The 22,638-nt window shown below is 40.6% G+C and overlaps 2 protein-coding genes across 5 annotated transcripts; both read right to left on the bottom strand.

Moving 5' to 3' along the window:
- Positions 1 to 218: 218 nt before the first annotated feature.
- On the bottom strand, positions 219 to 2,979 carry LOC122000718 (putative DNA glycosylase At3g47830). 4 transcript variants are annotated; one of them, XR_006117209.1, is made up of 4 exons: positions 2,675 to 2,974; positions 1,667 to 2,244; positions 594 to 913; positions 219 to 477 (listed from the first exon to the last, which is right to left on the bottom strand). XR_006117209.1 is itself a non-coding variant. In XM_042555153.1 (4 exons), exons 2-4 carry the CDS (start codon positions 2,710 to 2,712, stop codon positions 1,764 to 1,766), a joined length of 255 nt encoding a protein of 84 aa, XP_042411087.1. In that variant the 5' UTR covers positions 2,713 to 2,725; positions 2,838 to 2,965; the 3' UTR covers positions 1,696 to 1,763. The 4 variants fall into 4 exon arrangements, 3 of the variants coding, with proteins under 3 accessions (XP_042411087.1, XP_042411085.1, XP_042411084.1); XM_042555153.1 differs by lacking the exons at positions 219 to 477; positions 594 to 913 and having other exon boundaries at positions 1,696 to 1,820; positions 2,085 to 2,244; positions 2,675 to 2,725; positions 2,838 to 2,965; XM_042555151.1 differs by lacking the exons at positions 219 to 477; positions 594 to 913 and having other exon boundaries at positions 1,696 to 1,880; positions 2,085 to 2,244; positions 2,675 to 2,979.
- An 18,705-nt stretch (positions 2,980 to 21,684) lies between these two features.
- On the bottom strand, positions 21,685 to 22,116 carry LOC122001937. Its single transcript, XM_042556933.1, has one exon. The coding sequence runs from the start codon at positions 22,114 to 22,116 to the stop codon at positions 21,685 to 21,687; it is 432 nt and encodes a 143-aa protein (XP_042412867.1).
- Between the last annotated feature and the right edge of the window lie 522 nt (positions 22,117 to 22,638).

The following is a 22,638-nucleotide window of genomic DNA, read 5'->3' as shown; positions in this document are numbered from 1 at the left end:
TACAAAGCAGAATAAGAAAAATATATCCACCTTCCACGTACTCACCTTTCTATTGATCTAGTGGCCAACATTGGCAAGGTGCTGTTTACTCATCCTGAAAACATGCTTTGTCAAACAACATTGTGAAACTAAACCAAGGCCAGTCTCACATATCTACTTTTGATCACCTGTAACAACTATGGCATATAATAATAAAATGAATAAGGAAAGGGAAAAAATTAAAGCTAAAAGGTTCAACCAATTGATATTTGTCAACAAGTAAAAATATCAAGTTGTGTCGAACAAGATCAAGTGCAAGAAAGACATCATACCATAAAGAGAACCATCATTATCAGGCAATATTACAATGAGCAAATCAAGCTCCTTTCCCTAAGGTTGGAGTAAGGTCATTGCATCATGATAGCGTGTTGAAAGCGCTCTTTCAACATGATCAGGCTGAGCAGTTAGAGGATGAAGCACAGGATCTAGAGAAAATTCCTATAAAACATGTAGATAAAAATAATGATCTATGTGGCTCTTCTTCAAATAAGATAATTATGAATTAAGTTACATGTAATAAATCATATGTTGTAGTAAAAATGTTGAAGTCATACCATTCCTGATATCTGGCACATCTGAGCAAGCTCATGACAAAATCTCCTAGCCAAATTATCTTGCACATTCTTTGCAAAATTGATACATATCCAACTATTCACTATCCCACAAAGATCTGTAGCATCTTTGGCGTTTGGTTTGCATACTACACAAAGAGCTAGTCTAAAGTATTGCAGATCACCCTGTTGCCTCATCTACAAGGGCATACACATGTCAAGAAGTGGCAAATGCATACAGTGAAAGCCAAATTATGTATAATAGTTCTCTTATCAGTATCAGAAAATCTTCTTCTCCAGTCTCCTCTCTACTTCTTCAAGGGCTGTAAAGAAAAATTTTCCACCTCAATGGAATGCATCTATGCAAGTACATTAAGTCATCAATTTTTGACAACAAGTTGAACAGATCATAGAAGGTTCAATCCTCACTGCTTACAAAACGTAGTGCATAGTCACATACATAAGATAATGCATACACAAGAGTCAAGAAATTGAGATATGAATCATTTTTTCCCTTAATTCCCGTGTTCCTACCATTCTCCACCAAAAAAAATATTGTTTTTACACCTTCATCAGTTTGTGAAAAACATATGATGTGCAAACCAATAGTCAAGCAAGAGCAGAATGAAAGACAAAGAAAGCAACCTAAATAATTATGCTAACGAATTAAATACTTATGAGAATGTAGAGTCTCGTGTAATCATTATTCCTTTTAAGTTAGAAGAGTTAACAATTTGAGTGGAAGGTAAAAGTGTAGAGGAAGATCAAAGAAAATATTTAATCAATTATCCAATGCAATAAAAAGTTAACTAATTTGAATATTACTAGTGCTATAGCCAATAGAATTCATTTAGCCAATACTGATAGCAAGGACAAACACGTTAGATAATAATGGTAAGGATGATCAAAAACATTGTCAGCTCCACATACATGCAACAATGCGAGTTATGAACAATAATGCATAATCATGACAGGCTCCAACAATGTCAGATTATTTTGTATAAACTAAAAAATTGTGCCTGAAAAATAATCTGAAATCAAGAAAAAAGGGAAAAATAAAAACCAACATAACTCACCTGATATTTTCTGCACCCGAAAGGTTTTGAAAAGCGACTCCAGCAACTTTGTCACCCATAATTGCTCACACAATTGGATTTTCCCTAAGCCTTTGGATTAGCACAAAGCAGTGCATTGAATCGAATCTACCTCACGATGCCCGTGATTTAAAGCCTAAGATAAGCTCAAAACTCAATGGAAACACATCGCATAGTAAATCTTCAATTCTTCACCCTAGATATCGAGAATCAAATGTAGCCAACAAGGTAACCAAAACATGGTAATCAAGGAGACTCATCCAACAGTTCATCCTCAAAAATTTTAACTTTCGAGTAGAAAAGGAATTACTTAGTAGAAATCAAACTAAAATCGGTTTCACTTCACTCTCCTTTAGATTCCCAGACTTAAAATTGAATAAGAATTAGCAAAAACTTGTACCGTTTTTGGTCCTATTCCCTTGAACTTGGATAGCTCAGCTTTGATCTCATCCACAGACAAGCTTCGCAAGTATTCCAAACAAATTTCACCTCTTTTCTCCTTCAATGCCCTCAGAATGTTCTTTATGCTTGCTGCCTTGGTCACAGCCAATCCTCCACACCTTATACAAAGAGTAGAACTCGAGTCAACCAAAAAACAAATAGCCAAATTCGTTTCTCGTAAGGAAAGGAAAGGTATAACTAAGTTGACATCAGTAAGAAAAAAACTTTATAGTTCTACCAACTTGATGATGAAATAGCTCTAAAGACTCTAATTTGAGATCAAACTAATCAATAAAAAAATTATCTTTGCAGTCTCAACTTCCCAGAAAACAAAAGAAAAAGAACAATCATCATGAAATCACATCTCACAGGAAGAGTAGAAGTAACCAACTTGGTTTGGTGGAAGGAGGAAAAAAAAAGTAGATAAACAAGAAGAAAGGTAGCCCTTGAATCGAATGCCTCCAAGTTCAGATCTAATCTCAAACAAGAGCTATTATCCCCAAAATAAAAGGAAATAAAAAAAGATAAAAAATTTAATTCAAAGCTCACCTGAAATCCTCTCCGTGGGCGATTGGGTTGGTGCTCATCTCCAAGAATCCCCTGGAAGAGAGAGCAAGGATCAGCAGCGGCAGAACTCGAAAGTCGCCGGCCATAACCCCCTCAAATATGCTTTTGCAGAGAGAAGGGCAACAAGATCGAAGAAAGGAGCAACCTTTACACGACGAGAAGGGAAGATTCCTCTGGGCAGAGGGTGGGAAAGGGCAGGGGTGGTTGGTGCCCAGAGGCCTGGAATTGGGGACCTAGAAGCTGAGCAGCAACTAAAGAGGAGGTAATTAAATGAAAAGAAATCGGTGGAGTTGGTCGTAAATGGACTTTTGCTTCAAGAGAGAGGGAAAAAAACCTGTAGCTTGGCCTTGTGATGGATATGGTTTGTTTGGTTGGATGCAACCATTCGATTCCGACAGGAAGAAAAATACGAGCCATGGGAGGTGCTCGTTTCGTCATGGAGGAAGATCCAACGGTCGACAGGATGGCGTGAAGAGATTGTATGAGGAGAGGGAAAGAAAAATGACTTAGGTTTGGGAGCGCGAAGGGGAAAACAAGGTGCCGAAAAAATTTACAGAGAGAGGGAAAGCAAAACTGCGAGGGGGAAACGACGAAATGAATAAAGTCAAAGACAATAATTTTATCAAAACCGTTGTTGTAGCCCCTAAAAAAGCGCTTAAAGACAACGGTTTTAAATAACCGTTGTAAAATGCGTTGTTGATTTTAAAAAAAATTACGCAACGACAACGGTTTTCACAAAACTGTTGTCTTTTGTATTTTATGGGATCTCAAAGACAACGGTTTTATCTAAAACCGTTGTCTTTTACCAAATTTACAACAGTTTCATCTAAAACCGTTGTCTTTATGGTGTTGTCGTTTAACATTTTTGTTGTAGTGCATGATTGCCGGAGGACCGATCGGTGGCGATTCCAACTGAGCCATGAAGTCGTATGATCAGCGGCTGAAGATCCACGCGGTGGGATGCAATAGGGAGAAGGTTGAAGGGCCCGAGATCAGCTTCGGCCCCAGCGACTTAGAGGGAGTGGAGATCCCTCACGAGACGCGCTGATCATCTGAGCGTTAATTGTTAATTATACTATTCACCGAACTTTTGTTGATACAGGGAGTTCGGTTAACATCATCTTCAAGAAGGTATTCGATCAATTACAAATTGATCGGAATGAGTTGCTGCCCATGATGACGCCACTCTATGGTTTCAATGGCAACAAGGTACTGCCACTCGGACAGGCCCGACTGGCCGTCTCGCTCGGGGAAGAGTCACTGAGGAGAACCAGGACCACAAACTTAATTTGTGGTGGATGCACTGTCGGCCTACAACATTATCTTGGGCTGATTGACCCTGAATGAGTTCCGAGCGATGGTGTCTACTTACTACCAAAAAATCAAGTTCCCAATAGATGACTGGGTGAGTGAGGTCAAAGGCGATCAATTGGCTGCTCGGCGATGCTACATTGAGATGGTCAAGACTGAAGCAAGAAGCGCTCGGAAGAATCCGCGCTTGGAGGTGAACGTAGACGCGAAAAAACTCCATGGGTTGGTCTACGAAGAAACGGAGAAGTCCAAATTCGCTAAAGCTGAACGAAGGCCAACATATTAATCACGGCCGATTAGGAACCTAAGAATAGGGCAGAGCGGCCGTAGAGCGCGAATTATCTCCAATCCTACAGGGCCGGATGAGAGATGTGCAAGTAAATTTATGTATTTTTGTATGTTTCCTGAACGCATGGTAGAATATGAATGAAAGCGAAGAATGCCTCTTGAGATGTGTCTCCATCAACGATCGAGCGACGATCTTAAACTCTTGTCTCCATTGACGGTCGAACGGTCACCTTAAACTCTTGTCTCCATCGACGGTCGAGCGACGACCTTAAACCCTTGTCTCCATCAATGGTCGAGCGGCGACCTTAAACCCTTGTCTCCATCAATGATCGAGCGGCGACCTTAAACTCTTGTTTTCGTCAACAGTCGAGCGGCAACCTTAAACTCTTGTCTCCATCGACGGGCGAGCGGCGACCTTAAACTCTTGTCTCCATCAACGGGCGAGCGGCGACCTTAAACTCTTGTCTCCATCAACGGTCGAACGACGACCTTAAACCCTTGTCTTCATCAATGGTCGAGCGGCGACCTTAAACTCTTGTCTTCGTCAATGGTCGAGCGGCGACCTTAAACTTTTGTCCCCACCAACTATCGAGCGGCGACCATAAACTAGTGTTCACCTAATCTTCCTCAACGATCGAGCGGTGACCTTAAACTCTCATCTCTCTCAATGGTGGATCGGCGACCTTAAACTCTCGTCTCCCTCAACGGTCGAGCGGTGACCTTAAACTCTTGTCTTCATCAACGGTCGAACGGTGACCTTAAACTCTTGTCTCCATTAACGGTCGAGCGACGACCTTAAACCCGGGTTTACAGCAACGGTCGAGCGGCGACCTTAAACCCCTATCTACACCATCTCTACCGATATTGGACCAACATATCGGCTCTCCTATCTCCCCCGTTCGGGGTCGAGTGATCTTCATTGGTCTCAGACTAGCATATCAAATCTCCAATCTTCCCCAATCGGGGTTGAGCGGTTTTCAAAAAACTCGAAAGTCTTCAAAATACAGTGATTGCTCGGGACTATTCTTCGAAATACTCCAGGACCGATCGGAAGTTCGCAGAATTATAATAGCTCTGAATACAGAAACGATCGATCAGCTGGATAGACTAATCGTGGATGATCGGAGGAGTCACGAATTGAAAAAACAAATACAAGGAGATCAAGCTTAGCTGAATGGATAAGTATTCATTAAAACTTCAAAAATTTTACAGTAACTCTCAGCCTCACTCAAGGTAATCTAAAGCGTTGTCAGGCAGCGATGCGGTAAGTTTATCCCAGCTGATGATGTTGCTAGTCAGAGTTGCCGACAGGTATCTAGCCTCTCTGAGCTGGTCGATCATCCCGTCAATCGCCAGATTAAACAGGTGGAGTGCCCGGTCGGCAAATTTGTCATTTAAAGCGTCCGAGTGGATATAATTCTTTTTCATCACTTCGAACCGGCTAGCCTCGGCATCTTGGTAAGTCTTTAAAGCCGCTCGGGTCATCCTTCGGGGTGGCCAACACATTATCATTGGCGACGAGTTGGCCACAAAGGACAACTTCTTCTGCTGACCGGCTATTCCTCTCGACGACCAGGAATTCCTCAACTTTCTTGAATTTCTAGGTGGGGGCCCGAACCTCCTTATTCTTCAGTTCTAGGTCTTTGATGACCCGATTCTTCCTTGCATTGGCCGACTCGATTTTATTGTCGAAGGTGGTGACCAGTTTATTGAGCGAGCTAGTAAAGTGGCCTACCCTGAACTCTTGTCCCATTCGGCCTCGAATAGTTTGGTGCTCTTCTCCAGATTGGCCCGCAATTTCGCCACCTCGGCGTTCGTCTGCTCTTGAGCGGCGAAAGATTGGCCACTTGACGCCTTCATCTTCTTTACTTCCTCTCTAAAAAAGTGAGTCTTTGGCACATGGTCAGGCTCTCCACCCAGTACTCAAACAACAAAGCGAATATAAGCGCCAATCGAAAAAAAACTATGAAAACAAAAAACTTACCCCAGTAGGCATCTGGGTATGGCTGTTTGCAAGCGGCCCGAGTGGCATCATCGCCGCACAGGCTCGGGCGTCTGCCCATATTTGGGCAAGCGACCCTTGGATGATGATTTGGTGCTCGAGGGCTTGGGATGAAGCGCCTGCCGACTTACGCCACTCTTCGGTCGACAGGTGGAGAATCGCCGTAATATGGCGTTGACCGCTCGGGGCGGATTGTGTAGAAGTAGCTCGTCCGAACCTGGATGAAGACGCCGGACGGATAAAAGACTTCTTGGCCTTCGACTTTGGTGGCAGGAAGGCCACTGGCAGTGCAAACTGTTCCTTTGTGGCAGACTAGACAAGAAGGGAGTCCGCTCAGACGACGTAGGAGCAGCAGACTCTTGGATGGGAGCGGGGGTCGACGTCTCGACTCGTTCGGTGGACCGCACCCTCAAACTGGAGGAGCATGATGAAGGCTCCGCTCGGCGCCTCTTGCACCTGATCAGTGGCTCGACTGAGGAGGTTGAGCCTGACACCCCCTCAACCTGGATGATCGGTTGTCGTTCGAAAGGAGGTTGAGAGCCACTGGTCGCTCCACCACTTGCCAAGGCGGGAGCTGCTCAGCTCTCATCTGCGGCTCTTCTTGTGAGCCGACCAACTGCAGACCGTGGCTCTCCAATTCTTCTACAGTGGTTGCATTGATCGCAACATCCGCAAGCCTCGCCTTGCTGGTCAGACATACACGAAGCATGACTTCGGCTGCAAAAAAGGAAGGAAAATCAATTAGAATCAAAGAAAGGACTAAAGAGGTCGCATACCTAGGCTGGATGGGAGCCGGGTGCAAATTGAACTCAGGCCGAAGATATAGAGGACACCCTCCACTAGTAATTTGTGGATGTCATACTTCTGACCGGCCAGCATGGAAGCGGTGTTGGGATAGTCTGACAGACTCTTGTACTGTTTCAAGGGAGGTTGAGGCGCCACTTCGAGCTGTCAGTGGGTCGGGAAGTCTGGCCGCTCGTGAAGGCGTACAAAAAAGAAATATTCCCTCCAATGCTTGTTGGAGGTCGACATTTTGTCGAAGAAAACCAAGCCCACTCGGGCTTGGAAAAGGAAAGTCCTCGGTTCGGATAACTTTGGATAATAAAAATAGTAGAAGATCCGGGGGTAAGAGTAATGACGTCAGGTGGAAAAGAATGATGGCCCCGCACAACAGCCGAAATAAGTCGACAAAAAATAAAGCAAGCGACGGCTATAAACCCGGGAGTCGACGACAACTAAAGTCGAGCTGCGACTATAAACCCTTGATCTATAACTAAAGCCGAGCGGCAGCTATAAACCCGGAAGTCATCATAAACCCTAACGAGCATCGAATAAAAGTGCAAGTGTCAAACATTCTCGACCTGAGCGGACGGGTGATAAGCGAGCTTTCCTCTCGCGCCTGAGAATTAATAGTCACAGTATCCAAAGTGGGCATTTCTATGACTCACGATTCGCTCAGCCGTGTGACTAGCGATCAAGGCCCTCACACTGAGTACAAACAACTATTGACCCGAGCAGTGAGTTAATCAGGCCATCATGGCCAAAAACTTAATAGCGTCGAGTGGGAGTGCAGGGATTCGCACTTGGAATCAAGGATGAAGCACTATATGAAGCCGAACGGGAGGACATTGATTCACATTCAAAGGGCTTCGAGGGTAAAGTACTCTACGAGCCAGATGGAAGAGAGTTGATTCATACTTAGAAATTTTTACAAAAAACTAGGGGAGTACTAAAAAAGCTGACAAAGAACTTAAAGAGAAAATCTAATCCAGATCGGCAACAGTTTCCTCAGGGAGCAAGGCCACGAGCTCATCCTTCCGAAAGGATGAAATAGAGACATCGACAGACAAGTGGTCGCCCTCCTTCAGCTGTTGGATGGTGCCAGCTATGCCAAGATCAAAGAGTCATAGGATGCAATCAGAGAAAAGTTGGTTGAAAGCCTCTGAGCGAAGATACTTAACTCAGAAGTCCTCGAGTTGAGCGGGCTTGTCCTCTTGAAACTTAGTTAGTTGAGCCTTGGACGCTTCCAGCTCGGCCTTGAGAGACTTCAGCTTGGTATCTTGATCGACGATTTTTTGTTGTTCCGTCGATCAGCTCGATTGTTCTTACACCAAAGTTGTATTAGTTTCCTTAAGCTTCTTGTCCAAGGCTCGAGACTCATGTTTTTTCTTCTCAAAGTCCTCTATTGCGCAGAGTTTCGGGTGGAGATTGAGGCCCCCAAATCAGCCGATAGGAGAAAGAAGGAAATCGGTTGCCCCAGAAGTGCACGGGTCGACAACTCGAGCAATGATGGAGTCCAATCAGACGAAGGGGGCGTTAGCAAAATAGTCATCCTCTCAGGGACAACAAAAAACGAGCTCTCACCCCGCCCGGACGGGGGTCCGGAAGCAGGCACTTCCATAGGCGCCAGTGTTGAGGCTCTCGAGCAGGAGGTCCCCTTCGAGCGGAGTCTCTTTCTCCGCTGACACTGAAGCAGTGGCTTGTCAGAGCCCGCAGACTCGATCGGCAATGACTCAGATGGTACAACCACTGGGACCATGGAAGGTAGCACGGGAGGAAGCTCCCTAGTGGTAGCGACGGCGCTGCTCCTTGCCGTTTGGCTCGCTTAACCGATCTGATCAGCTGAACTTCCAATAGGCATAAGTTTGCGGCTCTCAAGTTCGACCGCACTGCAAGCATTGATCTTGACGTTAGAGAGCTTGCTCTTGCCTCTTAGCAAAGACTTCAACATGACTTCAGCTGTAAAAATGAAAATGAAATCAATTAGATTCTAAGACGATATAGGAAGAAAAAGCTTAACTAATGAGCCGAGAGCGGACTAGACTCAGTCCAAAAACATACAAAATGCCTTCGTGTAGCAACTTATGTATGTGATATTTTTGATCGACGAACTAAGCGGCCGCCTCGAGGTAGGTCGGCTCCTGACGATACTTGTGCAGAGCAGGAGGCTTCATTAGCTCCATTTGCCAGGTGGTCGGGAAGGATGGCCGCTCGGGAAGTCAAACAAAAAAAAAATGCTCCTTTTAGTGCTTGTTGTAAGAAGGCAGTTTATCAAAAAATATAGGGCCCACTCGGGCCTATATAAGAAAAGTACACGCCTCAAAGAGCTTGGGGTAATAGAAGTAATGAAAGATGCGTGGGATGAGCGGGATGCCATACAGGCAGAATAAGATTACCACTCTGCACCAAAGCCTAAATGAGTTCGACACTAGCTAGGGCAAGGGAATATAAAAGTATCTACAGACTTTAGAAAAGAAAGGGTGGATCGGGAAGCACAGACCAACTAAAAACTGGTCTTTGAAAAAAAGTAAAAAAGTTGTCCGGTGGCATGTGGGGGTGGGCATATGCAGTGGGGATAGCTATTTGGTAGCCATTGGGGATACCATAACTCATTTGCATTTACATGATTTCATCATCGTTGAAGTCAAATTTTGTGGAAGTATACCACAATCTAGCGATAGGCTGAGGAAGAGGAGAAGAGGTGGCCATGGAGAATCGATGAAAAGCAAGGAGCAGAAGAACAAGGAAGAAAAAGTTTACTGAGAAATATCATCGGCGATGAACAATGGAGAAGAGAATCGGCAAAGAGCGTGCGCAAGGAAGAAGATGCGGTGAAGTGGAAGGAAAGCAATGAATTGTTGGTTGCTACTCGGAAAACCTAATGGTTCCACTGTACAAAAATTTTGTACAAAGGTCTGAACCTTTTCCTAGCTACCATGTGTTCTTTTAAATTAAACTCGGATCGCCTACGGAACTTAACACGTTTGATCCTAAGTTTAATTTATTTGTTCTTTTAGGTTTAGACTTGGATCTCCTGTGGAACTTAACACGTTCGATCCAAATCACCTAGGTTATTAATTCCATTAAATATTAATTTCCAAAATTGGCTTCCAGGACTGCATGGCGAGGCACATGACCTTCTTGGATATGGGAACAACCACCACCACCTAGACAAAGCCTTTTAAGGAAAGCTAATATTTAATTTCCTTAAATAACTTTAGGTCAACCAAAAGGAACAATCAAATCACAAGGAAAAGAAAAATAAAAGAACACAACATCGAAAACTAATTCGAAATACTAGAATCGCATGCCTCTTGTATTTGGTATTTTTACATAGAGATAAAACTAACATAATGCGGAAAACTATATTAGTTATACCTTACTTAGTAGATAATGACCTCTTGATCTTCTACCGTATTCCTCTTCTAATCCCGGACGTTGTGTGGGCAACGATCTTCCGAGACGAGAACCACCAAGGCACCTTCTTCTTCTTTGCAAGGTTCGGCCACCACATGACTCCAAGAAAGGATGAGGTTCGGCCACCACCACCAAGCTCCAAGGGATGCAAGAGCGAAGCCTCCTTTCTCTCCTTTTCTCCAAGCTAGATCCGGCCACCACAAGGACTCCAAGAGAACAAGATGGTTCGGCCACAAGAAGGAGAAGAGAGAAGAGGAAGAGGCCGGCCACCAAGGAAGAGAGGGAGGAAAAGAATAATAGAGTCGTTCGCCATGAAGGCACCTCTACCCCTTCTTTTATAATCCTTGATCTTGGCAAATAAGGAAATTTAAATAAAAACTTCCTTAATTCTTTTGCCATGAAAAGGAAAATTTATTTAATTAAAAAAACAATTTTCTTCTCATCAATTCATATGGTCGGCCACCACAAGCTATAAACAAGGAGAGTTTTAATTAATTAAAACTTCCTAATTTGTCTCCAGAAATTTATAAAAATTTCTCCAATAATTTTAATCCCTTCATGGTTAGTAAAAAAAAAAATTATAAATTAAAATCTTTCTTTTAAACATGTGGATAAAAAGAAAGTTATCTCTAAAAATTAAAATCTCTTTTAATTTACAAATAAGGAAAGATATCAAATCTTTTCTTGATCTCTTGTAGAAACTTATAAAAGAGAATATTTAATTTTTAAACTCTCTTTTAAATCATGAACATGGTTAAAAAGGAAAGTTTTCTTAAAATTTAAAATCCACCTTTTAATCAACAAATAAGGAAAGATTTCAAATTTTAAACTCTCTTTTAAACATGTAGATAATTTACAAATAAGGAAAGTTTTTACCAAAAATTAAAACCATCCTTTTAATCTACAAATAAGGAAAGAGATTAATCTCTTCTCTTAATCTTTTGTAGAAAGTTATAAAAGGGAATTTTTTATTTTTAAACTCTCTTTTAAAACCATGATATCCACATAAGAAATAATTTTAATAAAAATCCTTTTTAATATTCTAGTGGCCGGCCACCTAAGCTTGGGACCCAAGCTTTAGCCGGCCACCAACTTGGCTCATCCACTTGGTCTTGGTCGGCCCTAGCTTGGGTTCCAAGCTAGCTTGGCCGGCCCCATTGGATGGGTAAGAAGGTGGGTATGTGGTGGGTATAAATCTCTATATACAAGAGGCTACGATTGGGACCGAGAGGAGGAATTGGTTTTGGTCTCCCGATAAAATTAAGCTTCCCGTGTTCGCCCCGAACACGCAACTTAATTTTATCAATAATAATTCATTCTACTAAAGAACTATTATTGAACTACCGCACCAATCCCAAATTACATTTTGGGCTCCTTCTTATTATGAGTGTGCTAGTCTCCCTATGTTTAAGATAACAAATGTCCACTAATTAAGTAAGTTACTGACAACTCACTTAATTAATATCTAGCTCCAAGAGTAGTACCACTCAACTTCATCGTCATGTTGGACTAAGTCCACCTGCAGGGTTTAACATGGCAATCCTTATAAGCTCCTCTTGGGGACATTCTCAACCTAGATTACTAGGACACAGTTTCCTTCTATAATCAACAACACACACTATAAGTGATATCATTTCCTAACTTATCGGGCTTATTGATTTATCGAACTAAATCTCACCCATTGATAAATTAAAGAAATAAATATCAAATATATGTGTTTGTTATTATATTAGGATTAAGAGCACACACTTCCATAATAACTGAGGTCTTTGTTCCTTTATAAAGTCAGTATAAAAGAAACGACCTCTAATGGTCCTACTCAATATACTTTAAGTGTACTAGTGTAATTAATAGTTAAGATAAACTAATACCTAATTACACTACGACCTTCCAATGGTTTGTTCCTTTCCATCTTGGTCGTGAGCTACTGTTTATAATTTATAAGGTACTGATAACATGATCCTCTGTATGTGACACCACACACCATGTTATCTACAATATAAATTAATTGAACAACTACATTTATCATAAATGTAGATATTTGACCAATGTGATTCTTATTTCTAGATAAATGTTTATACCAAAAGCTAGGCTTTTAGTATACATCCTAACAATCTCCCACTTATACTAAAAGACTAAGCTGCCATATCTGCTACCATACATCTGATTCTCAACCCTTCAACATGCCCATCAAAAGCTCTTGCCTTAAGGGCCTTAGTGAAAAGATCTATAGGTCATCATCTGATGCAATCTAGGCAGCAACAACTTCTCCTCGTTTATACGATTTCTCGTATTGGGTGGTACTTGCGCTCTATTGTGTTTACTGCCTTATTGGCCGAGGTTTATGTGGCCCAGACTTTGTATAAATGTTTCAAATTGTCACCCATACATGGGAAGTCTACTGAAATTTCTTCAGACAGGGACTTCCTCGGGGCGAGAAAAAAGCACCTATGCTTATCACTCTTCCATAGTTATGACTTTACCTCCTAAAGTAAACACAAAACCCCGAGGTTGACTTATTATTGTCCCTATCCGATTGGAAGTCAAAATCCGTGCAACCCATAGGGACCAAATTAACTGCCTTGTAAGCTAGCATATAATCTCTAGTGCCTCTAAGGTACTTCAATATATGCTTTACTACAGTCCACTGTCCTTGTCCAGGGTTACTTTGATATCTGCTAACTATGCCCTTGGCAAAACAGATTTCTGATCTCGTGCATAGCATACATTAGGATTCCGATTAGCTGAAGCATAAAGAACTGCCTTCATTTTCTCTATCTTCTTTGATGTCTACGGAGATATCTCTTTAGATAAAGTTACTCCATGCTAAAAAAGGTAAGAAACCTTTATTGGAGTTTTGCATGCTTAAAACGAGCAAGGATTTTTTCGATATATGAAGCTTGGGATAAGTAAAATATTCTTTTCTTGCGATCTCTTATTACTTTGATCCCAAGAATATATACATTCTCCCAAGTCCTTCATATCGAATTATTTGGACAACCATACCCTTACTTCTGACAATATTTTGATATTAATTCCAACTACCAAAAATGTTATCTATGTATAGTACATGGAATATCACCACGTTTCCATCACACCTTTTGTATACACAAGACTTTATCCGGTTACTAAATAAATCCATAGGTATGGATTACTTTGATAAACCAGATGTTCCAAGACCTTGAAGCTTTGCCTCAGTCCATAGATTGATTGAGCTTGCACACAAGATGTTCTTTGCCCTTTGCAATGAACCCTTCTGGTTGCTTTATATGGATGTTTTCTTCAAGACTTCCATTAAGGAATGTTGTCTTGACATCCACTTGTCAAATAGATAAAAGAATCCGGATAGACTTAAGCATGACTACCAGTGAAAAAGTTTCCTTTTTCATCAAGCCTTGCTTTGAAAGTTTCCACCTTCCTGTCTATCCATCTTTTCCTATTGTAGACCTATTTTTACCCAATGGCTTTTACACCATCTGGTGGTTCTACAAGCTTCCAGATTTTATTAGAATTCTAATTCTGTATTCATTGCTCTTTGCCAAGATGCTGCATCTTTATCTTGGAGTGCTTCATCATATGTCCGGGATCAAGCTCATGTTCATTTGGGATCAAGTCCAAAAGACTCTCCCAAAACATGAATCTTTTAGGTTGTTTGACAACTCTCCCACTACGATTAGGCACTGTCTATAATTGTGTATCAATTGTGATACGTATTGCAGTTTCTTATGATATTTCATCTTGTACAGTTGGTACTAGATTATACATGTCCTTTATTAAGAACAAATTTACTTATGGGCTTGTGGTTCATCATATAGTCCTCTTCTAAAAAATCAGTCATTGATGCTAACAATGACCTTCTGATTTTTAAGACTATAAACCTACTTTCGTTTCTCTAGGATAACCCATAAACAAGTGAATTCCTATCCAACTTATCATTGTCTCTCTTCAGCATATATGTTGGACTACCCGAATCCGAATATACTTCAAAATAGGCTTACGCCTATTCAGCAATTCTATATGAGTAGAGAGTTCAGACTTTGGAAGGTACTATTTTCACTTTCTTTTTCAGAGTATATCCTTAAAACGAACTTGGTAATTTTCTGAATAACTCATCATCAATCTAATTATTTCTATAAGAATTATATACCTTCTTTCTACTACATCATTCTGTTGGGGTGTACCAGGTGCAGTTAGTTGGGATTGAATCCCTACTTTTGATAAGTAACTCCTAAATTGTCCCAAGAGATACTTGTCACTACGATCTTACCATAGTGACTTGATACTTTTACTTTAACGTTTCTCCGCATCAGCCTTGTACTCTTTGAATTAATCAAAACACTTAGTCTTGCGGCACATTAAGTAAATGTATTTGTATCTTGAATAGTTGTCTATAAAATAAATGAAATATTCGATACTACCTCTTGTCTGGATAGTCATAGGATCACATAAATCAGAATGAACCAATTCCAACATATCTTTGGCTCCATACCCCTTAGACTTAAAAGCTTCTTGGTTATTTTTCCTTCCAAGTAAGACTCACAGGTTGGAAAGATTTCCTCTACTAATGAACCCAAAAGTTCATCAGCTACCAATGAATCCTACTCAAGTTAATATAACCTAGCCTTAGATGTCAAAGATATAAATGGTTCATTTCTGAAGGTTGTTTTCTCTTAAAATTAGAAGATGTGTTACTAATTTCCATTTGTTGCATCGTGGGAGTTATTGGATTTATAAATTGTCAACCAACGTACCAGAACAGATAACTTCCCTCTTTTTCTTGATAACAACTTTGTTATTAAAAGCGGTAGAATATCAAGTTCTTTGAATAGTTTAGAAATTGAAAACTAGTTCTTTCTAAACTTGGTACGTAAAGACAATTACTCAAAAATCCATGTTTTATTCTTTATCAAAGGATAAACATCTCCTACTGCAGCAGCTGCCACTTTTACAACAGTGCCCATGTAGACGGTGTTTTTATTTTCATTTAGTTGTCGAGTTTCCTGGAACCCTGCAATGAATTACGGACATGATTAATGGCATCTGTATCTACACTCCAGGTTCTGGTAGATAACACCACTAAACATGTTTCAACTAATGAATTAAATACACCTATATTGTTCTTGGTTCTAAGAAGACAGTCTACCTTAATGTCCAAGTCCTATTTCCAATCATTATAATTGGGACTACTAAGTCTTTTCTATAGTATAACAACTAGGGGATTGACAAACATTTTAAATCCTAAGAATCACAAAATTATTTGGTCAAGATCAATTCCTTAAATCCCCATGAATTTTGTATGCCACGATAATGTGGGCGTATACAAAAACAAAGAGGAGATTTTATCCATTAATTTTATTATCTCGTCATCTTTACTTTATGACGAATAAAATTAATAGTTGATCTGTCTTTGATCAAATATTTGGTCAAAACTTTTGAATTTAAAATAACATTGATTCCTCAAACAATATTATTTAAATTCACCAACACCTCAAACACCGTGAATTTTACATGCCACGATAGTGTGGACGTATACAAAATTTAAACATTTGTAAGAGGAGGGTTTTACCCATTAATTATCTTGTCAATAAATCTTTATGACAAAATAAAATTACCTCAAACACCGTGAATTTTGTATGCCACGATAGTGTGGACGTATATAAAATCAAACATTTGTAAGAGGAGTTTTTAATTTTATTATCTTGTCAACCTATTTATTTGACAAATTAATAGTTGGTTTTCTTCGGTCACACAAATAATAGCAGTGACTCCGATGGGGAGGATACTATTAGACGTGCCTAAGTGTATACTATTACTTGGCACTAAGTCCATTAATAAGATTGTGCCCCTTCCGATGGGGAAGATCACACGCTCTTAATTAACTTCCTATAGTCATCCAAAATGGAAGTTTAAGCTAGTGATCCGCAAACAAGCTCATCCGATATGGAGGAAGACACTCAGAGCCAACGCGCAAGCTTGTTGCATCACTTATAAACCAGTAATAGAGACCGTGGAATTTATGTAAAAATAAATCCCTCTCCCACTTAGTTATTTAAAGTGAGGAATTTTGACTATGCTAGCCTACTTAGCATGCTACTAACAAGCACACACAACACAGCATAAAAAGCAATAAATAGAAAAACTAATTTTCAACTATTATGGCTTTTATCTATTGTTGTCCTCCATGTGTCGACAACCCTAGCTGCTGTCATCTTTGGCCACCGCCACCGGGTCTAGTTGTCGCATCCATCTTGCTCCTTGTTCCGCTGCACCTCTGGTCCTCAAAAGGTTCCACGCCTTGCAAGATTCGATCCGCGACATAAATAGAATTTTACATTTTTCGATCCTATATTCCTCGAAGGAATGTACATGTAAACTAGATCGAACATAAAATAAAATTTACATCCATCGATCCTATATTCCATAAAAGGAATGTACATGTAACTAGATCAAAAAATAAAATCTTAATAAAACTAAATACAGCTCCTACTGTATTTTATAATACAATCATGCACACACAATAAAATGCCCTTGACATGTCCAAGGGTCCAATCACACACATAATAACTATAAGTCATAATAGTTGGATCATGCATCCACAAAGTTAGCACATCCTACTATTAACCTACCTAAATTATGTATGACATGTGCATAATTAAACTAATACCAAATACACAGAGGCAAAACCCTAGCTCTGATACCAATTGTTGGTTGCTACTCGAAAAACCTAATGGTTCCACTGTACAAAAATTTTGTACAAAGGTCTGAACCTTTTCCTAGCTACCATGTGTTCTTTTAAATTAAACTCGTATCGCCTGCGGAACTTAACACGTTTGATCCTAAGTTTAATTTATTTGTTCTTTTAGGTTTAGACTTGGATCTCCTGCGGAACTTAACACGTTCGATCCAAATCACCTAGGTTATTAATTCCATTAAATATTAATTTATAAAATTGGCTTCCAGGACTACATGGCGAGGCGCATGGCCTTCTTGGATATGGGAACAACCACCACCGCCTAGACAAAGTCTTTTAAGGAAAGCTAATATTTAATTTCCTTAAATAACTTTAGGTCAACCAAAAGGAACAATCAAATCACAAGGAAAAGAAAAATAAAAGAACACAACATCGAAAACTAATTCGAAATACTAGAATCACATGCCTCTTGTATTTGGTATTTTTACATAGAGATAAAACTAACAAGATGCGGAAAACTATATTAGTTATACCTTACTTAGTAGATAATGACCTCTTGATCTTCTACCGTATTCCTCTTCTAATTCCGGACGTTGTGTGGGCAACGATCTTCCGAGACGAGAACCACCAAGGCACCTTCTTCTTCTTTGCAAGGTTCGGCCACCACATGACTTCAAGAAAGGATGAGGTTCGGCCACCACCACCAAGCTCCAAGGGATGCAAGAGCGAAGCCTCCTTTCTCTCCTTTTCTCCAAGCTAGATCCGACCACCACAAGGACTCCAAGAGAACAAGATGGTTCGGCCACAAGAAGGAGAAGAGAGAAGAGGAAGAGGCCGGTCACCAAGGAAGAGAGGGAGAAAAAGAATAATAGAGTCGTTCACCATGAAGGCACCTCTACCCCTTCTTTTATAATCCTTGATCTTGGCAAATAAGGAAATTTAAATAAAAACTTCCTTAATTCTTTTGCCATGAAAAGAAAATTTTATTTAATTAAAAAAAAAACAATTTTCTTCTCATCAATTCATATGGCCGGCCACCACAAGCTATAAACAAGGAGAGTTTTAATTAATTAAAACTTCCTAATTTGTCTCCAGAAATTATAAATATTTCTCCAATAATTTTAATCCCTTCATGGTTAGTAAAAAAATATTTATAAATTAAAATCTTTCTTTTAAACATGTGAATAAAAAGAAAGTTATCTCTAAAAATTAAAATCTCTTTTAATCTACAAATAAGAAAAGATATCAAATCTTTTCTTAATCTCTTGTAGAAACTTATAAAAGAGAATATTTAATTTTTAAACTCTCTTTTAAATCATGAACATGGTTAAAAAGGAAAGTTTTCTTAAAATTTAAAATTCACCTTTTAATCAACAAATAAGGAAATATTTCAAATTTTAAACTCTCTTTTAAACATATAGATAATTTACAAATAAGGAAAGTTTTTACCAAAAATTAAAACCATCCTTTTAATCTACAAATAAGGAAAGAGATTAATCTCTTCTCTTAATCTTTTGTAGAAAGCTATAAAAGGAAATTTTTTATTTTTAAACTCTCTTTTAAAACCATGATATCCATATAAGAAATAATTTTAATAAAAATCCTTTTTAATATTCTAGTGGCTGACCACCTAAGCTTGGGACCCAAGCTTTGGCCGGCCACCAACTTGGCTCATCCACTTGGTCTTGGCCGGCTCTAGCTTGGGTTCCAAGCTAGCTTGCCCGGCCCCATTGGATGGGTAAGAAGGTGGGTATGTGGTGGGTATAAATCTCTATATACAAGAGGCTACGATAGGGACCGAGAGGAGGAATTGGTTTTGGTCTCCCGATAAAATTAAGCTTCCCGTGTTCGCCCTGAACACACAACTTAATTTTATCAATAATAATTCATTCCACTAAAGAACTATTATTGAACTACCGCACCAATCCCAAATTACATTTTGGGCTCCTTCTTATTATGAGTGTGTTAGTCTCCTTATGTTTAAGATAACAAATGTCCACTAATTAAGTAAGTTACTGACAACTCACTTAATTAATATCTAGCTCCAAGAGTAGTACCACTCAACTTCATCGTCATGTCGCACTAAGTGCACCTGCAGGGTTTAACATGGAAATCTTTATAAGCTCCTCTTGGGGACATTCTCAACCTAGATTACTAGGACACAATTTCCTTCTATAATCAACAACACACACTATAAGTGATATCATTTCCCAACTTATCGGACTTATTGATTTATCGAACTAAATCTCACCCATTGATAAATTAAAGAAATAAATATCAAATATATGTGTTTGTTATTATATTAGGATTAAGAGCACACACTTCCATAATAACTGAAGTGTTTGTTCTTTATAAAGTCAGTAAAAAAGAAACGACCTCTAATGGTCCTACTCAATACACTCTAAGTGTACTAGTGTAATTATATAGTTAAGATAAAATAATACCTAATTACACTACGACCTTCCAATGGTTTGTTCCTTTCCATCTTGGTCGTAAGCTACTGTTTATAATTTATAAGGTACTGATAACATGATCCTCTGTGTGTGACACCACACACCATGTTATCTACAATATAAATTAATTGAACAACTACATTTATCATAAATGTAGACATTTGACCAATGTGATTCTTATTTCTAGATAAATATTTATACCAAAAGCTAGGCTTTTAGTATACATCCTAACATGAATTAAGGTTTATAAACCCTGGAGACGGCTGCTCTGGGTCGTCTGATCGAGGGCTTCGAAAAATGAAGCCTCAATCTAGCCATTGAATTTGAAAAGGTACTCATCACATCAATCACAAATATCCTTCTATCACATCAAACGTGCAGCGGTAGAAAGTGGGGCACATGACGCTCTATTACGGGGAGCATTAATGAAGCTTAATTAAAAGACATGGGTGGCGTGCTCGACATTAATAGCTGGAGATTTGCACAGTCTTCAAGAAATTGGGATGACATCAGTGACCATTATAAGGCACTCACTCACCAAATGAAGCGGCGAGAAGTTAGAAAAATCGCTAAGTGTTGTCGATAAGCATCCGATCGGCAGTAATCTCTGACTGAGAAGCAGCCGAGTGGAGACATTATCATAGAGTGGCTTATTGGAGAATGGTCATTCCGTCTCATAGCCGAGCGGCAGCTCTAAACTCATGGCAGAAAGCAACTTCAGTATTCATCATAGTCGAGCGACGACTCTAAACCTATGGCAGAAAGTAACTTCAGTATTCACCATAGTCGAGCGACGGCTCTAAATCCGAGCAAAGTCAAGCGGCGACTATAAACCCTTGATCGGTGAAACTTAAAATCGAGCGGTGACTATAAACCCTTGATTAACAAAGATGTCAGTCAAGCAACGACTCTAAAACCGAGAGTGTTTGATCGGGCGGATAAGTTGCTGAAGACATTGCTCGTTTAGTTAGTCGAACTTATAGCCTCCTTCGACTAAACTTGAGGGGGAAATTTATGATGCGGCAGAAAAAAGAGCACACCGAGGTTGAGTCAAAGGTAGGAAAAGCTGTCGACGGGGAGGTCAAAGTCAAGACGGTCAAAGGAATCACTTAGTCACCAAAGTTGCCCGAGCAGATGGCAATGGGCCGATCGGGTATGAAATTCGTACCCACTAAGTAACAGGAGGGCCCAGGATCAAGGTACCGCCTAGAGTCTCGTCCAACCAGCTTGCTCATCCGGCCGAGCGAGAGACAACACCCCATCAGCTGATGAATAAAGGAAAGAAAACGGATGTGTGCGACCAAATGAAGAATAGTCCGACCAGACCGCCTGTCCGGTTAAAGAGTGGGGCCTCTTGTTTAGCTCATCATATCCTTCTGGGAGTTAGTGCCGCTAACAACAGCGCATGGTCCACCGACAAATCATACGGTCGAAGTTTCCACTATCATGTCAAAGATTTGCACGTCTTATTAAGGACAAGTGTTAAGGATACTTTTCCGACTTGTCCTTTTATAGGACAATTAGAAAAACGTACACGTGCATCAAGAATCATGCATGCCCGCTATAGGAGTATTAAAGGGGTCTATACACCGACAAAGGTATACGTTATTTGTATTTATGCTCTTATTGTTGCTACAGTTCTTTGCTGTCTTTCTACTATTCCGGTGACTGACTTGAGCGTTAGAGGATCAACGTCGATAACCTCTTCTTTGGTCCGACACTAACGTTCTTGGTTTTACATAGCGGAACTTCACACGATCAATAAAGCCACATTCTCAGTCAACTGTCTTCACCGCATTCGAACAGTATCTAAGTCCTTCCTTTATCAGACAATACAATTATTAAACCTACTAAACCAAATTAACTTCAATAGGAACGAGAGATTACCATAATTACGCCATGCGCATCACCAATCAACACTCCACCGTGAATTCTTGCGGCATTGTTATACAAGCAGGGGAGGAGGACGGAGGCGGAGACCATGAAGCCGAAGGTGCACACGAGGAATCCAAAGTGCATGTACCAGCTGCGCCTGAACTTGCCCAGGTAGCTAGCGAATCTCCAAGTCTCCGGGCCGCACAGGCGGCGGTTCTGCCCCGGCCACGGCGGCGGAGGAGAACCGCATCTTCACGAGCTTGAAGCGGTTGGTGGTGAGTGCGAGGGTGAGCTTGTGGCAGCGGCGCTGGTACTTGAACCCGCTGGCGCAACGCAGGGTCTGGGCGACTGCCACATATAAGGAGAAGTGGGCGAGAGAGAGGAAGCCGATTGGAACCCACGAGTGCCGGAACCGGAGGCGCGATGGTGGCGCCCCCAACTCTGCCGCCAGAACCACCGCCAGGAGGAGGAAGAAGAGCTGGAAGAGACGCCACAGCTCCTTCTTCTGCGCGTCTATCTCCCGCTTCATTTCCATTATCTTCTCCAGGTGGAGCTGCACGATGCTGTTCAGCATCTGGATCGCCGACTTCTGCGTCGTCGTCGCCATATATAGTTCGTTTACCGATCTGCTACCAGACTCGTACGTAGTGTGGTCCGACGGTGGCTTATATTGAATTCTCGATGTGATACTTATTCCTGTTTTGTTCTTATGCATTCATGTGACAACTTTAATCATGACGATGATTCGTATCGTGCAACAGGAGGACGAGGTCCATCAACAAATTTGTCATGACTCACTCTCCCATAAACTACGAGAAGAATCATGGCTTCCGGAAGCCAGATGAAGATTCATCAATTACCATCACATCAACCTTTGGATATTTCCTCCAAAGGGATTAATTTCGTGCGTAAAACGATAAAAATTCGTGCCCGATTCTTATCTGGAAAGTTCGCTGCATGGTCGCAAGCCCTTTCCTTCGTCTCGCGCCGGCCGAGCAGATGAAGCGGATTCATGCCCTATCCATCAAGAAGGCCTTCGGCCCGGCCCAATGGCACCCAAGTCCTGCCCCTACTGAGTAATAAATGCATTTGCTTCCCCGTATTGACGCAGTTGATTTACTATAATAGA

This window comes from Zingiber officinale, chromosome 7A (assembly GCF_018446385.1).
Source record: "Zingiber officinale cultivar Zhangliang chromosome 7A, Zo_v1.1, whole genome shotgun sequence".
Classification (NCBI taxonomy): Eukaryota; Viridiplantae; Streptophyta; class Magnoliopsida; order Zingiberales; family Zingiberaceae; genus Zingiber; species Zingiber officinale.
Note: the sequence above shows the minus strand (reverse complement) of the source record. Positions and strands in the feature narration are given on the sequence as shown.